The 17,667-nt window shown below is 41.0% G+C and overlaps 1 protein-coding gene across 2 annotated transcripts; it reads left to right on the top strand.

Moving 5' to 3' along the window:
• Positions 1–1,838: 1,838 nt before the first annotated feature.
• LOC112874007 (ubiquitin carboxyl-terminal hydrolase 9-like) lies at positions 1,839–13,207 on the top strand. 2 transcript variants are annotated; one of them, XM_025937142.1, is made up of 17 exons: positions 1,839–1,987; positions 3,170–3,394; positions 3,887–4,031; positions 4,485–4,544; positions 4,647–4,742; positions 5,513–5,908; positions 5,996–6,136; positions 7,075–7,245; positions 7,911–8,168; positions 8,254–8,402; positions 8,698–9,252; positions 9,366–9,642; positions 9,751–10,463; positions 10,578–11,006; positions 11,092–11,155; positions 12,426–12,483; positions 12,968–13,207. In XM_025937142.1, the coding sequence occupies exons 1-13, from the start codon at positions 1,839–1,841 to the stop codon at positions 9,925–9,927; spliced, it is 2,799 nt and encodes a 932-aa protein (XP_025792927.1). In that variant the 3' UTR covers positions 9,928–10,463; positions 10,578–11,006; positions 11,092–11,155; positions 12,426–12,483; positions 12,968–13,207. The 2 variants fall into 2 exon arrangements, with proteins under 2 accessions (XP_025792927.1, XP_025792928.1); XM_025937143.1 differs by lacking the exon at positions 12,426–12,483 and having other exon boundaries at positions 9,751–10,140; positions 10,259–10,463.
• The last annotated feature ends 4,460 nt before the right edge of the window (positions 13,208–17,667 follow it).

Below are 17,667 nucleotides of genomic sequence, written 5' to 3' on the forward strand. Positions count from 1 at the left end.
AATACTTCTAAATGATAAGATTCTCTTTGATGTGACAGATCTAAAGTCTAACCCTCTGGAAACGAACACACCCTTAGTTCAGGTAGCTGATGAAAGCGTGGCTTGGTTCCAGGCCGGCTGTAGTTGCTTTTGGTAGATCCTCGGATCGCGTAATGGTTGTTTTGTAACAGTATCAATCTAGACTCGTAGGGTTAGTTTCATGTCTCCTAAAGCAATCTTTTTAAATCCTTTTCTACCCTCTCAGTGAAAAATGTCGAAAAAGAGAGAGGAGGCAAAGCATCCCAGCTAGGGATGGGAATTTGAATGCGGATATCCGTATTCGCTTAAACATCAATATGGATATCAGTATCCATATTTGAATTTAATGTGGTAGTAAAGTGGATACATCCGAATCCGATTTTTATTTTTTTCTCTTTCCGATTCCACATCCATATTGATGTGACAGATCTAAAGTCTAACCCTCTGGAAACGAACACACCCTTAGTTCAGGTAGCTGATGAAAGCGTGGCTTGGTTCCAGGCCGGCTGTAGTTGCTTTTGGTAGATCCTCGGATCGCGTAATGGTTGTTTTGTAACAGTATCAATCTAGACTCGTAGGGTTAGTTTCATGTCTCCTAAAGCAATCTTTTTAAATCCTTTTCTACCCTCTCAGTGAAAAATGTCGAAAAAGAGAGAGGAGGCAAAGCATCCCAGCTAGGGATGGGAATTTGAATGCGGATATCCGTATTCGCTTAAACATCAATATGGATATCAGTATCCATATTTGAATTTAATGTGGTAGTAAAGTGGATACATCCGAATCCGATTTTTATTTTTTTCTCTATCCGATTCCACATCCATATTCGACAATATCCGACACTATTTAGCATATTTATTTTCCATAAATAATGTTATTAATTTTTATAATAAAGTTATAAGAAGATTAAGTTTACTTGTAAATATTCTTGTTTTATCTATTTATGGGTGAAATTACTTTTATAATTTTATATTATATATTAATTAAAAATATTTATATATTTATCCAAAATATATTTTTATTTCTAATTTTATTTTTTATATATTTGTCTATTAAAATATTTGTTGATAAATAAGCTATTTTTAACTAGTTATCTTTATTATATCATCATACTTTATTTTGTACATATATAACGATTTTATATTAAAACCATCAATAAAGAAAATATCTAAATATTATCTTATATATCGAGTAAATATCCGAATTTAAATTTGAATCCGAACATCCATTTTACATTCATATTAAAAAATATCCGAATTCATAACCGTATTTAAATTAAAATATAATAAAAAATACTATCCAAGTCTGTTTCCATCTTAATCCCAGCCGCCTCGCCGTACGCAGCGTAGCGCCGCACCCGCACGCCTCCCCGGCTCCGCGCGCGTCCAGGGTGCGACTCGGTCCCGGGCGGGGAGGGCACACGAACCCTCACTGGCCTCGCCGCTCCCACATCGCCACGTGGGCAACTCGTACCCTACGGTCCCCGCTTGTCAGTGGCACGTACAAGCCCCCCCGCACGAGCGAGGAGAGCCGAAGAGGCGGACGGGGCTTTCCAGGTTCCTCCACGCTCCAGCTCGCCTACCTATTCCAACGCGCTTCTCACACAGCTCCAAATAAAAATCACCGTATTTCTTCTTCCATTTTTCCATTCATTTTCTTTACTTGGTTTCTTCCTTCCTCCCTCTCCCACCTCCCTCGTCGTCCTCCCTAAATTAAAACGCTCGATCTGCCGAAGCCGGACCAAACCCTAGGTCCCGATTCGTCGCCTCGCCCGCGCTGCTCGGGTTCGATCGGGCTGGGCGCGGTGTCGGATCGGCGGCGGGATGACGATCCCGAGCGCGGAGGGCTTCCTCCAGGCCTCGAGCTGCCTCCCGTGTACGGCGGAGGAGGAGCGGGAGCTCGTCGCCGCGCTCACCAGGGAGGCCGAGGAGAATGTCAAGGACGGGGATCTCCGCTACCTCGTCTCGCAGAGGTTGGTGCCGTCCGATTTCCTCCTTTGTTTCTTAATCCTGTAATAAGCTTGCCCGCGTACTTTTCCTTGCTGAATCGCGCGTCGTTCCGGGGGCGCGATTTGGGACTTCGGCTGGAAGCGGGGATCCGAGGCGTACAGTTTTGTGGTAGGCGCGGGTTCGTGGTTAATTGAATCTAGAACTATTGGGGGGCCAGCGTTGTATAATGACCAAATCCGGCGGCAGTATTTTGATATATATTCTAACGTCTCGGAAATCTGGGCCGTTTGGGTGATGATGGTTGGTCATCTGGGCCAAAATTCTTTAGGTGTCTGGAACAGGAGGGTGAAGAACACTGGCTGGGCATGGTCTTAACATGGGATCATCCAACAGGCAACTTAGATTGGTACCAGGCGATGGACTGCCATCATATTTGAAGGGATGCCAATAGTTTGGATAGAACTTATTCGTGTTATTGTAATGTTACAGCAGTAGGTGGATAGATTGTAATTATGGAAATGATCATAAGTAGTCTAGTCGACTCACCCACTGATTTTTAGGCATTTTTTATCAGCTGGATGTACATTGTCTATTCATCTCTTCAATTTCCACACATTGTTTTGATTTTTTGCTTCCTAATGATTCAATCAGGAACATTGGCAAGATTTCAAACTAACGCAATTGGAATTTACATGCACGAAAGGAATTCTACCTATAAATTGAATGTTAACTATTTTGAACTACTCTTGTATACTGGAGGAGTATGCTAATGAAAGGAAGCCTAGGTGGACGACTCAGATTCCCATCTAAGGTTTTATGCCCCCATCTAAGTTGACCTGATACCATGGTTATGATGACCTGGAGATACGGTGTTTCCTGAAAACCGTGATGGCCCTGTAAACTGAAGTATTAGGGATACCAAGATTTGCATCCCTGTCTAAGACACATGGAATGTTATTGTCTTTGAAACTGCCCCCTGGCTTTAGTAAATCTTTGTCTCAAAACAGTTTTAAGAATGTTGTCATCAAACTATGAAGAGCTCACCACCCCCTTTAAAATTCTTGCAAAAGATATGGTTGTGTTATCTGCAAATGTCTTGTCTTCATTGCACTTTGGAGTTGTCATTTCTTTTTGAAGTCCTAACGTTGAAAAGTCATCCATTTTTATTCGAAATTGCTGAATTACATCTTATGTAAATGTGGCAGCTGGTGGATGGAGTGGCAACGTTACGTGGGCTTAGTCAGTTGCGATGAGAATGGCAATGAGCAGCTTCCTCAGGCTACGAATAGACCCGGACAGATTGATAACTCAAAGCTTGTTTCAGCAGAAACAATCAGTGGTAGTGAAGAGCCAGAGCTTCAAAGGACCTTGAGAGAAGGGGAGGACTACACTTTGGTGCCACAACAAGTTTGGTGGAAGCTATTTCAATGGTATTTAATCTATTTGTGTTTGCTTGTTTTTTGTCGCTCACGTTCCCTAAACTGTACACAGCAGTGGAAAATTGGTGCACCAATTGGCCTGTTTTGTTAGCAATTAGGTTTTCTACGTGAATTGTCTCCTTTATGTCTACAACATAATGTGGTAGCTGCACAATAACAAGATTTAGTTCCTAGACATTTTTCCTTTGATTGTGTCAGTTTCATCCATTTATCTATCATGGTTACAGCTTTATTATTATGTTAAGAATACTTGTGATCCCTAATGTATTTGATTTTTTCTTTCTTTTATTAGAAGCATACTTGTGTGCATCTGTTTGGACTTAGGAGCGGTATCTAACATTTGCATTGCAACTTTTGGATGGACTACCATCTATTGCAGTCACTCATTTGAGAAATAATTAGTTTCTGTGCGATAGATTATTTTGTTGTGTATTCTTTGGTATCATATATTCCTCTACTCATTGAACATACCAATACTTGCAGGTATAAAGGTGGACCAGAAATCCCCAGAAAAGTAATTTTTGATAGCCCAACTTGCAAGGGTTACATGGTGGATGTCTATCCTCTCTGTCTGAAATTAATTGATGGAAGAGACAATTCTGAACAGAATATCAGAATAAGTAGAAAGGTACATTCAACACAAAATTATCCGCCTATAATAATGAAATTGTTCTGATATATTTTCAGTTTACGATGCATGCCAGGTAAAGTGAATTAAGAGTTCCTATTAACCACACAGTTGCATAGACAGCGCCAAATAGCTTATTTGCTGTATTTGGTATCATCAGCTTTTTATTCACTTTAATCTAGTTTGGGATGTTGAACTGGTTGGCTGTGGGTGAATGAAAATGTCTGAAACCATACATGGAATGTTCAGACTAGCACTGGGTTTTGCTGCTACTCTCATAATCAGATTGGAAATATGCAAATTGTTAATTGCTTGGAGTAATAGTGCACATAAAGATAAAGTCATCTTAGTAGTTCTGTTGGAATTCCCAAGTTTAATATTATTACCAGGCTAGACAAATTTCTTTGTTCTGCAATTGATTTATTTTTAGCATCTGTTTGTTGATGTTTTCAGGCCAAAATTCATGAGCTTTACTCAGTGGTTTGCTCACTCATGTCAGTAGAGCAGTCTGAGGTACAAGCATTATCATCTGTTGAATTTGATCCATTGTGCCATTTGTCAGTAAACCTCATGCTTATGGTTAGTGTCTTTGCCTGTTTTGTTTCAATGTTTCAGATTGTCATCTGGGACTATTACCAAAAGTCAAAGAGCAAGAAGTTGACTAATCTCAATGAGACACTAGATGAAGCTCAAATTACCATGGACCAGGAGGTATGGTGCAATCTTTGTTTACCTTTCTTGGGGGGATGAAACCTTTCAATGTTCCTTTTGAAATCTCCACCAAGACACAGCATTGTTGCTTGTTTTGCTGTTACTTTTGAAAGGAACATAGCAATGTTCCTTTCTCGTCATCTTTTTCTCTTGCAGTCTGTTTTGCATGCCATCTGTTATAGCTGAAACTGGATTTATAATCGATATTTTTGGTTCATTCCTGCCAAACATTTTGTGACAAGCGTTTAGTTGGTTGCTGCAACTATAGGTTGCCCAACTTTCTCATTGTTAGGGCCCATGCATCAATGACCCAAACTTGTGCCTAACTTTTCCTTAGTTGTGGCTGTCATCTTTGCCAGCACAAAAAGTGTAGTTGTGGCAGCATTAGGCATGGACTAAACTAGCTGTATGTGCAAACTAATAAATCTTTCTTCTTTTGTTACACTTGCATTTGCTTTGCACAATCCATCTCATTGTTATGTTTTGGGTGATAAAAGTTGACTGTTTTAGTCTTTAATATAATTCTGCTTTTGGGTGGTGTGTCGCACCTCAATGAACCTGTGATATGATAGCTATTAAGTTTCGTTGTGCTGTACCCAGAATGAACTTGTGTTGGATGCATCTCTCGCCCCACCAAAAAATATGTGCTGGATGCAAACCAGCTTGTCTATTTTGTGGTACTACGGCTAGTGTCTTACTTGAACTTTTATTTATCCATATTGATGGTGATCGCTAAGTTCTAACTGTTCCTTCTTGCCTTATGCTTGCAGATCCTCTTTGAGATGAAGCTAGATGAGAGCAGTTCAGGTTTTAGTTCAAGATCCACAAATAATGAGTTGGCACTAATTCCTTTAGGACCTTCAACATCATCATTATCAATTGCTGGAGGGCCCACCATTTCAAATAGTTTTTCATCTGGAATTGGTTCTAGTTTTTCACAAGATAATAGCTTCAGTCCTTTACTAAAGGACTCAGCAGATGGTTACAATAGTTTCAGCAATGGAACTAAAGATGATACTCACGGATTGAGTGGTTTACATAACTTGGGTAATACATGCTTCATGAATAGTGCCATACAATCCTTGGTTCACACACCTCCCTTGGTAGAGTACTTTTTGGAGGACTATACTCGTGAGATAAACACAGAAAATCCACTAGGGCTCCAGGTGTTCATTCTTATCCTGAACATAATTAAAGAAAGTTTACTTGGATGATGAAATTTTGCTAATTTTTGAGGATTTGGTTACGCACAGGGTGAACTTGCAGTAGCATTTGGAGAGCTACTTAGAAAACTTTGGTCATCTGGTCGAACTTCTGTTGCTCCACGTCCATTTAAATCAAAACTTTCTCGTTTTGCCCCGCAGTTCAGTGGATATAATCAGCATGATTCTCAGGTTGGTCTTATTTTAAGCAGGAATTGATTTCAACTCAGAGGATGTATATAAATTTATTTTGTGTTCATGTATGGGATTTGTGTATTTAAGTTGAAACTCAAAGTGATCTCCTTTTTCCAATGCATATTTCTTCTAGCTAGTACACAGCTGTGTTACAGATATCAGATATCTTCTGCTACTTATGAAGAAAGTGCACCCCACTCCCATTTGAACTGAATCCATTTGGCCAGACACCCGGGTGGTAATGGATCATGGCCCTAGTGCTCTCTTCACAATCCAACTTGACCCTTATGTATTTTTTGCTTAAAATTCTATGAATAAGAGCCTGGCCCTTAGATTATCTAGGCTAAATTTTTAGGCCCTTTACCATCCCTAGGTCACACCAGAGTGCTATTTCTGAATAACTCCATAGCTCTATCATTTTCGGTTATCTCATTTATGAAAAATTGACCATTTAATTACAGATGTCTCGAAGTCTTTGCAATATATTCTCAATTCCCTTTTTTTTGTCCTATCCCGTTGCCTTCCTACATTTCTTTCTTTCATTCTGTATGGGTAAGTGGCATTGCTTGCTGATATAAATCTTTTACCCCTACTTTATGATGGTCGCTTAGTTATTCAACTTTGACACTTTGGGCTTGTTCGATGATATTCCCTGTTTTTCAGGTGTTCAGATTATGATGCTTTGCACCACACATTATGATAGGAGTGTCGTAGCATGCTCACTATTGGAGTTAGCCTTGCAACTTTGCATTATATTTGGCACTCAGATATCCTCCTTTTTCAGCATGTTAGTGCCTTCACGTGTTTAGCTGTTACTCTGTCCGAATGCCTTTGCATAACTTTTCCGTTGATGTGAATTTTATTTTTTCGTGACCACACTTTATTTAATTTTAAAATGTGTTCCTTCATGATACTGTATTGCCCTACCTTTCCAGGAGCTACTTGCATTTCTGTTGGATGGACTGCATGAAGATCTCAACCGTGTCAAAAAGAAACCATATATTGAGGCAAAGGATGCTGATGGCCGTCCAGATGATGAATTTGCTGAAGAATGCTGGAATTACCATAAAGCTCGAAATGACTCAATAATTGTAGATAAGTTTCAAGTAAGTTAAATTGTTTCCTCTTTGCTACATGTTGCACCTATTATCTGTTATTCCACCTAAGAGTTGCGAATCCCTTTTTCATTGTTTTGTTAGATCACATTTTCTCGTTTGCAATCAATGTCAACCGAATGCGCCCTTTGGTCATCAAGAGAAACTCAAAAGTTGAGAAAATAATCAAGTAAAAAAATAGAAAAGAAAAGAGGCAGTTTTGAACAAAAAGATTCCAGAAAAATTATGCACTGGCAAATTGAGGAGGATACATAGTTCTTAATCTGTATTCGTTTTGTTATTTTTCTGTAGTTCTATTGATACATTGGTATTTTCTTGAGGGAATGCAAAAATATAATATATATTTACTTAATCTTAAACTTAATGTTCAAGAGTTAGTACTGAGTCTCTGTTCATTTTGCTGGTTACCTATATGTCCATTGATATATTGGCATTTTCTTTAATTTCTAAACTGCATTTTTGCTAACCTTTCTTTAGGAAAGCATTATGGCTATTTAGTGTCCAAATTTGACCAAAGAAGCCTTCATTGATCTATTCTTTGGTCAATCCTTTTTGCAATTGAAACTATCAATTTGACAATCTGGCTTATTATGTTGGTTGATAATCCGGCTCTGTGTTTCTGTGCTAAATCTGTCAACTGTTGGTTGATGTTGCAGGGCCAATACAAGTCTACATTGGTGTGCCCAGTTTGTAACAAAATCTCTGTTACCTTTGACCCATTTATGTACTTGTCACTACCATTGCCATCAACAGTTACTCGAATGATTACTGTAACTGTATTCAGTGGTACTGGAGATGCTCTTCCAATGCCTTTCACTGTGACAGTGCAGAAAAATGGAAATTGCAGAGATCTTACCAAAGCTCTTGCTGACGTTTGCTGCTTAAAAAGTTCTGAGACATTGTTACTTGCAGAGGTACAAACATGTATCTACTTTTCTTGTGCAGTTAATCCTATATCTTAATGCGTGCAACTGAGCAGCTGATACTTCTATTGTTTAGGTTTACGAGCGTCGGATCTACCGCTACCTTACAAATCCAATTGAGGGACTTCACAATATAAAAGATGAAGATATACTTGTTGCATATAGGCTCCCAGTTGGTCATGAAAAACTTTTGAGGTTGGAGATACTTCACCGTAGGGCAGACAGGTGAGTTTATGCATTCCCCCATGGTTTGCGATTCCATTTGTTAATGCATCCACCCATGGTTTGCAATTCAAGACAATATAGGGTGGTAGTTTCTCCTTTAAGTTCTATTGATTTATTTATTTTAGATTCTTTCATTATGTTTTTTTTGTGATTGATGACTAGCAATTCAGGTGCGTCCATAGACCACAGAATGCACCAGATGATTAGACTTATCTTTATGCCATGTTGTTTGATGGTTGTTATTAGTATCCAAATCTGTTCTTATATGTTGATATTCTTTTGATAATTCACCCAGATGTGCTGCTGAGCCCCAGTTTAATATCAACCGGAAGCTCATTGGGTGCCCCCTTGTGACTTGTATTCCTAATGACTCCACTGGAAAATCTGACATTTATGTGGCTGTCTCTGCTGTTCTTGTTCCATTTGTACGAGCAAATGCACATGGCCCTGATGTGTCTGCAGTCAAGTTGAATGGCAACGGGCCAAGTCTGGATGGTATTGTACTGACGGATAATGGCACCACCTGCGAGGAGGGTCTGTCTACATCAACTGGGGATGATGATGCAGTTGATGAACATTTACCTTTTCAGCTTTCCTTGACTGATGAAAAAGGTAGTGTGAGAAATGCTATAAACACGGATTCTAATCGTGTTTTAGGAATAGTTATGAGGGTTTTGATGGATTGGTCTGATAGAGAGCATGAGATGTACAATATTGATTACATGGATGAAGTTCCTGAAGTCTTCAAGCCTGGTTTTTTGTCAAAGAAGACCCGGCAAGAAGCAGTGAATTTATTTTCATGCTTGGATGCCTTTCTGAAGGAGGAACCTCTGGGGCCTGATGATATGTGGTTAGTAATTTTCCTTTTCTTTGTTAATTGAGATGCTTTTGCAAACTGCCCTCATTTGAAACGAGCCTTTTGTTTGTATCTGATGGTTTTTGATGCTGTGGTGCCTATTTAAGGTATTGCCCTGGCTGCAAGGAACACAGGCAAGCTACCAAGAAACTGGACTTGTGGAGGCTGCCCGAGATATTGGTAGTTCACTTGAAAAGGTTCTCATACAGCCGCTATATGAAGAACAAGCTTGATACTTTTGTGAACTTTCCAATCCATGATCTCAATATGAGCAAGTATGTGAAGCAGACGTCAAGAGGTGATCGGCAGCCCATGTATGAACTCTATGCGGTGATCAATCATTATGGTGGTCTGGGTGGTGGACACTACTCTGCATACGCCAAGGTATTTGCATTTTCATGTCGCTGTTATATTATATTTGTATATGTTTGCATTATTGTGTATGTGCGTGCCTGTTTAGCTTCCTGAAGTTGTCTATCCTGTCACTTGCAGCTAGTAGAAGAGGATAACTGGTATCATTTTGATGATAGTCATGTCTCCTCTGTTAATGAGGATGCGATCAGAACGTCTGCAGCATATGTGCTTTTCTACCGACGTGTTGGAGGTTCAAGTACAGTAGCAAATGGCATTCCAGTCGACATTGAAATGGTTGATTCACTGGAGACATAGCTCCCCAAATCAAAAGCAAATGTCAGTACAATATTGTGGACGGAAATATGGAGCTCAGAATATTGCTCGAATTTGCATGTCTGAACAGTACAGAGTATTGCTGTATGGTTCAATCGAGCTGTCGAAAGATATTTTGAGGGCGTAGCAGAGATGGGAGATCAATTTAGCATGGCAGCATGGATGGATCTGCAGCCCCGCGTTACGACCAATTAGGTTTCCTGATTTCTTCTGTTACCCCACCCTTTTGAGTAGGAATTGATCTTGGCAGGTAAATCAAGAATACGTTGACGGCGATGTGTATGCTGATGTGATTTTTTTTGCTGATATGCAGATGTAGCTCTTGGGTCTACTATTATTGTTGCTGTAATGTAGCCAAGGGATTGCAAACTGGGAAGAAAAAAGGATGTAAAAATGCTTCATATTCTTTTTGTTACAGTTGTGCTACGGCCAAATTTTGGTTCCGATTGCTCCTATTAGACTGCCCCATCCTCATCAGCGCTTGCTGAGTGTCTTATTCTGCGAGCAATCAATTCTCGGTAATCTCATGCTTGGAGCCACTCAATGGTTCATCTCCACAGATTTTGTAGCTGATTTTGGCCCATCATATAGGTTCCACGTGGCTAATTTTTTTTTTGGTAATAACATGTTAGCGGCTGGCCGTACCCTTGGCCATTTGCCCAGCCGAGGCCCCACCCACCCCTTCCTTCCGCACGCATCCATCAGTCTCATCGCAACTCTCCATCCATTTCTTCTCTCCCCCCTCGCAAGCTCTCTTCCAAATCCACCCTGTTGCCACCTCCTGCGCTGCCCCTCCCTTGTCGCGCCTCCCCTCCCCACCACCTTTCTCCTGCGGCGTGCGGGCCTACGGTGACGGCGTGCGGTGGCATGCGGCGCGAGCCGTGGCAACGGCGTACGGCGTGAGGGGCCGCGGCAACAGTGTGCGGCGCGGAGCTGCTGCGGCAGCGGGCAGCAGTAGCGGGCGGGCGGGCAGCGGCGGGCTTACAGGCGGAACATCGACGACGGGGCGTGGAGTTGCATAGGGCACGGGCGAGGATGACGGCAAGTATGAATCCATCGAGGTCGGTTGCCATCCCTAATTTCCCACCGCAAGTACGGAGATCCGTCCCACATCATAATGTTTCTCTGTTTTTTCTTGGCATGCAGATCTATGGAACCTACTGCCTCATCGATGCGCCAGGCGGTGCCGCGTTGAGCCTTCCGCGGGAGGGTAAGGGGTTCAGGACTGATTAGGCAATTATATTGTACTTCATTTTGCAATTTTACTTGTCCATTTAGGCAATAACACTGTACTTCATCAGACAAGGTTATTAGGGATATCCATCTAAGCAATATTATAGTTCTAAATATGGTAAAATGTTGTGCTTCACTAGGCAATGCTATTGAGCATATATTTTCATCTAAGCATGTGATCCATCTCCTACCTGCTGCTTGCAAGGTACCAGTTTTGATCAGCACCCAAATCATTCCCAAAACACAATGCTGCATGTCTAGCCCTCTAGTCTAAATAACTTTAGCACAGATTATGATTTTGGAAAGATAAATATCTCAATTATGTATTTAGCATGCCTAGCTAGTAGCAGCGTATTTTATTATATGTAATGCATTAATGACCCCACCAGAATAGCCTAACTGAAGATTTATATTTTTTCTAACGAATTTGTACTAATTGAGACCCTAATTGAGAACGGTTTCGGTTAAGGGGAGGGTGAGTTGTAGAATAGGAAAGCAGACATCATATTTGCCTTTTTTTTCCATGCTAAATGACTTGATGAATTGGGATGAAAATGGAAATGGGTATAAGAAACAAATTTATGTTGAGTGATAACAGTTTCTTTTTAGAGATGCATTTCTTAGCTGATGCTTGCATTGTCAATGTTTAAAACATAATAGTTCTATCATTCCCTAACATTTTCCTAGCCTGCAAGCTATCATATATGCATTCTGTTCGGTGCTATGTTTTCATGGGTCATGAACGATACGTAACTGGGGTGGTCTAGTGCAGAATCTAGGCAATTTAGTGTATGTCTGGAAAGCATTTATGTCAAATTTAGAAGCAATTTATATATGAGCTAATAGGAAATTTTGGTTATGCAACTAGGATAGTTTAATTTTGTGTACGGATATCAAGCTTTTACTTTTTCACATATTGTGAAAATGTGTTTTTTTTGTTGTTTCTACTGATCACTGCGTGCAATACTACAATTTCATGTGTAGGCCATCTACGCTAAATGAACAGACAAATTAGTCATTTCAGTTTAACATTTTTTATTTTGGTTGCACCAATGCATATTAAAATGGCAACATCCTTGTGTTTGCATGCGAATCAAAAGAGATGCAGATTAATTAAGCTAAATAAATCCATTCCAAGATACCAAGAATCTTTAGGAGAGGTACCGAATGAATCATATTTCTTGGTTATACCTTAAAGATTAGCGCATGGAGTTACTATAATGGCTAACTTTAAGATTACCTAACAGGAGCTTGGAGCGACATGTCATGAACAGATTCATTGAAAGAGCCTACAGAAAACTCAAGGTAGTTGAGATTTCTCTTTACATGATTGCTTTTCCTAAATCAGTGTTGGTGCTTCACTACTTTACGAATGTTATGATCAACACCTGCTGACCTGCATGTTGGATGATGCTTGTCCTTCACCAGGCAATAACATGGTTTTCACTAGGCAATAACATTATTTTCTGTTAGTTAATGATGTTACTTCTAGCTAGGCAAAAGTATTGCTCTCATTTTGGGCAAAGTGCTATTCTTGGTCAAGCAAAGTTTTGTTCTCAATTAGTCAAAGTATCATTCTTAGGCAAATCACTTAAAATCACTATTAGTACTGACAAAATTTGGTTACGAACAAGCAAAACAATGCATTTGCCTAGCCAATTTCTGATGACCTTTTTATTTTTTGAGTGCCTCTATTGATTATTAGGATACACAAGCTAGTTTTTCACCTTATCGAACTTATTTTTGTTACACAAACTGATTTGGTCTTCTTTTTCTCATTGTATGGCAGATCATAAAGTGAGCTCATCAATCATGCAAGTTTGAAGTACAATAATATGCATTATTTGTGATAATATGCTTGTGAGATGCCTGTAAAGTCCCATGAATAATCATGTCGTTTCAGTTTCTTATGATGTTGTATTTTTGGATTTAGCATAGGGTGGAGGCAAATTTGTTTGTTTACAATTGCTATTATATGCCCTAATTTTGGCATAATAGATTGATGTATTTGCACGAGGTTGATCTGGAATCCTTATTGTGCTTCTTTGGCAGTTTGTGCACCGCTCCGGAAGAAAGCACATTTTAAGAGAAAACCTGCCTGCTTGATCACTACAGTCCCCAAAAAGAGAAAGCATCTTAATTTTTCTAATCACTATATTCCAAAAACGGTGCAGCCTTAGTAAAACTTACGGCCAGCCGTATTTAAGCTTTTAGCTGCGTCTACTATGGTATAACCAATCCGTTTGAATTATTCCGGTTCAAGTGCGCTAGTCATCACTCTATAGGCGATACTAACTCAACGCACTTTAAACGGAATAACCCATTGGTCTGTCGGGTCACCGACCGATTCAACTACGGTTACACAGAATTGAGGTAGGTTTACCTCGCACGAAGGCGAGTTTACAATCACACAATAGCTCATCAACTTTTAATTCATAGAGATATTAAATATTATTACAATTTGTTTCAAACTTAAAATAAACTTATATAAACATTGTTTAAAACCACAAGCTATGCAAGCTTGTTCAGTCACAGCGGAAGAAATTAACACGTGACTACACATGTCGCGAAAGTTGACACCACGTTTAACCCGAAACATGGCGTCATTCCGGAAGGTCATTGTCAGCCGGGGACGGGTCCCACTCCACGGACCAGCCAAACGGAACAGAAAATGGTCAGGCTGGACTATCCGTTTGGTTCTCACAGGCCATACCTGAAAGACAGACTAGCAAGACTGAGTATACTAATACTCAGCAAGGCTTAACCGAAAATTGAGTATACTTAGCCCGAAGCTAGACCATGGAGGATTGAGAGGTTCTGGTTTTCTTTTTGCTGAAAAGCAACAAAGAGTATGATCTAACTTTCATATTAGCTTTCAGATTCTAGTTTCATTAACCATTCTAGGTAATCACCTATACTAGACAAGCAAGGTAGAGTTTAGCATCCATCAAAATTATTCCAACAATAGTTACTGTTCTTACTCTATGTGGCAGAAGGAACAAGCAGTCTCAATCTCCACGAGAAATGGACGATTCTGAATCGAATTTCAAAACCTTGCAAGGGTAAACCTAACTCACACGCTTGGAACATCCAATGATTGTTCCGAAGCAATCGTTTGCCTTTCATTCCGACTCATGGATCAGAACCATCACAAGCGACTGTAGGACCATACGCATATCCAATGTGCAGGACGTACGTCTGTAGCGCGACTACATGACCGTACTCCTGTCCGCTGTGCGGAACGTATTCCCGCATGTCGGTGCGTGTGCGAAAAACCAAATTACGAGTGGTGGGGGGTATGTCCACTCCTCGGGCCGATCGGTTACTAGGCTTACCGCGCACCATATTTACGGCACGTGGCTAGTACTTTCAAACACTTGACCACAACTACCACACACTGCGACCTTATCAACTTTTATCAACACAGACGGGGTAACCTTCCAAGTCATGATACTGCACATGACCCCGTCCATCATCCTTATAGTGATTGCAGAATAGTAAACATTTAACTCCTATATCGCGCGAGTGACAGGAAACCACTCGACTTCTGCCGGTCCTATTAGCAGAGCATCTATTCGATAAGGACTCAGGTACATTACATAGGTTCCTAGGATCCATGCATCTAGGGTTCCATTTCAATTCCTAGACTTAATGCATAATATAGATATATATATAAGTATAAAACTGTATAAGTGTAGTAATTTAAAATACTGGGTTATGCATCGGGGCTTGCCTTCTTGAGCGGGGCTGGGGTCAGGGATGCTAAAGACTTCCGAACCTTGGTTCAGGACATCAGTTAAATCCTCGGCGACGTTCACCTGGTCTTCAGAAAACCTTTGCTCGGGCTCTTGGATTAGCTCGTAGACTCCGTCGTCGAGTGTCGCTGACTCTACATGATATGCAATGATTTGAATTAGGTGGTTCTTGAGTTAAAAATTTTACTTCATGATAAAGTTGTAATCTAACAAATTGATAAACACAACTTTATAAAACAAGAAATTTGAATTCAAACCTACTATTTGTATCTTAATTCAATTATCATAATTAATTGGATCAATTGAATTAGGTTAACAAGTTTGATTTTTATTTTGAAATCTATAAAGGCTATGGCCTTGAATTTTTATGGGTAATCTTACCTCTAACAGATGAGCTTACTATGAATTTTTCATAAATTTCTAAAAACAGAAACTAAAGCATTTGAATTAAGTTTAAATTTCCAGTTTAAATTCAAACCTTAGTCAAAACAGTACCATAAATTCTTGAAAGATTTACTATGAACTACTCAATTATAGAACATCACATGGTAAAAATATCTAAGCATGAAAATCTTAGTAACATGTTTGAATAAATTTAAACCATTTCAAGCTTGATTTTCATAAGTTTAAATTAGTTCAAGCTAGGGTTCAGGACTGCAAGTGAAATTTGCACACAAACTCACTCATACCATAAACAAGCTACATACCAAAACTCACAAGCAATAGAGCTAGCATGCAAAAGTTATACTCAAGATACCCTTTTGCTAAACTTTAAAAATAACTCAAAAAGTCTTTGGTTTCAAACTAGACTCTAATAACCAAAGTTGTAGAGCTAAACTTCTGGAGTACAACAAAATTAGTTTGACAATTTTTGGATTTTGCTACGAATTCCTATGGATTTTCAAAGTTGGCTGATTTGAAAGGGGTACTAATTTTTCACAGAAAGGCCCCTGGAAAGATTAAAATCCTTGCAATTAGGTCCTTGGCCGGGTTTTACAAAGAAGCCGATCCATGGCAACCAAATTCCGGCGAGAGGGCTCACCAGCGGCGAGGGGAAAGTGGGGGTAAAGGTTCAGGAGTTCACGGCGGTTACGGGGGTGGCCGGAGTTGAGGACAAGAGGGGCTGAGGCGGCGAGTCGACGGTTAACAGAGGCGGGCGGCGGGGCACCGAGGGGTGGCGACGGCGTTCCGGTGGCCGGAGTGCCGGGGGGTGGCGGGGAAGTGGCTAGAAAGCTTCCTCAGGGTGATGTGGTGCTGGTGGTGTGCTTGGTAGGGGCTGAGAGGGGGTGGACCGTCGGGACGACGGCGAGACCGAGCGGCGGCGGAGCTCGAGCTCATCGGCGCGGTGGTCTGGGCCGCGTGGGCGTGGGGAATGGAATTGGACTGTTCAGTGAGCTTTAGTGGGTTGCGGCGGTGCTGTAGGAGCACTGGCTTGCTGGTGTGGGGTGGCGGAGGCGGCTGACGACTGCGAGCCGAGGCTGCGGTGGAGCTCCGGCGAGGGTAGTCGAGCGGAGGAAGGAAGGAGAAGCAATACTGCGCGGTGGAATGGTTAAAGAAGTCGAGAGGGACTCCTGGGCAAGCTTTAAGACCAGGAGAAGCATGGCACGCGTGAAGCAGCTGCTGGCAAGCCGGCGACATGCGTGGTGGCTCGGGCGGCGGCGCCGCGAGGTGGAGGGGCGGGGAGAAGCCAGCGGAGGCCGGGCAAGCGGTGGGCGAGGGTGTTGGAGGGCACGTGGCGCGGAGAGGAGCGGCGCGGGGGCAGCTGGGGCTTGGAAAATGGCCAGCGAAGGCGGCGGGGTCACAGGCACGGGCAGAGCAGGGGGAGGGGCTAGAGGTTGAAGCCAGGGACCTATCTGCAATTTTTAAAAATGCAGGGACTCCACTGTAAAGCCAAATTAACTTTCAAACCATAGCTCAAATGAAAATGTGTCCAAAAGCAGAACTGTAGAGCTTAGCAAGATCTACAACTGTGTTTTACGGGTCAGCTTCAAAAGAGTTAAGGATTTGAATCTAATTTAAAACTTGCCAAAATTTTAAACTTCAGAGATATCCTATTTAAATTCTACACTCCAATTGAATCCTTAGGGTAGTTTCACTTCTCACAGAGGTTTAAAAGTAAGTACTTGCTTCTTGCAAAACAACCCTTTATATATTTTGATTTTACCTACCATTCTCACACATTTTGCACCAAAGGACCTAAATTTTCCAGAATTACAAAAAGACCCTTTTGCCTTTGTATTAAAGTTTTTTAACACACATACAAAAGATCAAACACACAAACTCATACTAGAATCTAGTGTGTTTTAATCTCAAGTACCTGAATATCACAGCCTTCCCCCTAAAAAGAATCTCGTCCCGAGATTCCAGAACAGGATGGAATCGGACGATCAGATTTGGGAGTTGGCTTGAAGGAAGTCTGGAAAGTTACACTGAAGATATGACTCGGTTTCCCAAGTCACTTCTTCTTCAGTGTGATAGTCCCATTGAATTTTGAACATCCTGATGGTTTCTCTTCTAGTACTTCTATCTTTGGTGTCTAGTACTTTGATCGGATGCTCGGAATAAGATAGATCCGGTTGGATTTCACTAGATTGGGAATCGATGATCTCGGTAGGAATTTTGACGCACTTCCTAAGTTGAGATACATGGAAGATATCATGAATGGTCGCTAGTTGAGGAGGAAGTTGAAGACGATATGCTACGGGTCCACAAACTTCGATGATTTTAAAGGGTC

This window comes from Panicum hallii, chromosome 9 (assembly GCF_002211085.1).
Source record: "Panicum hallii strain FIL2 chromosome 9, PHallii_v3.1, whole genome shotgun sequence".
NCBI lineage: Eukaryota > Viridiplantae > Streptophyta > Magnoliopsida > Poales > Poaceae > Panicum > Panicum hallii.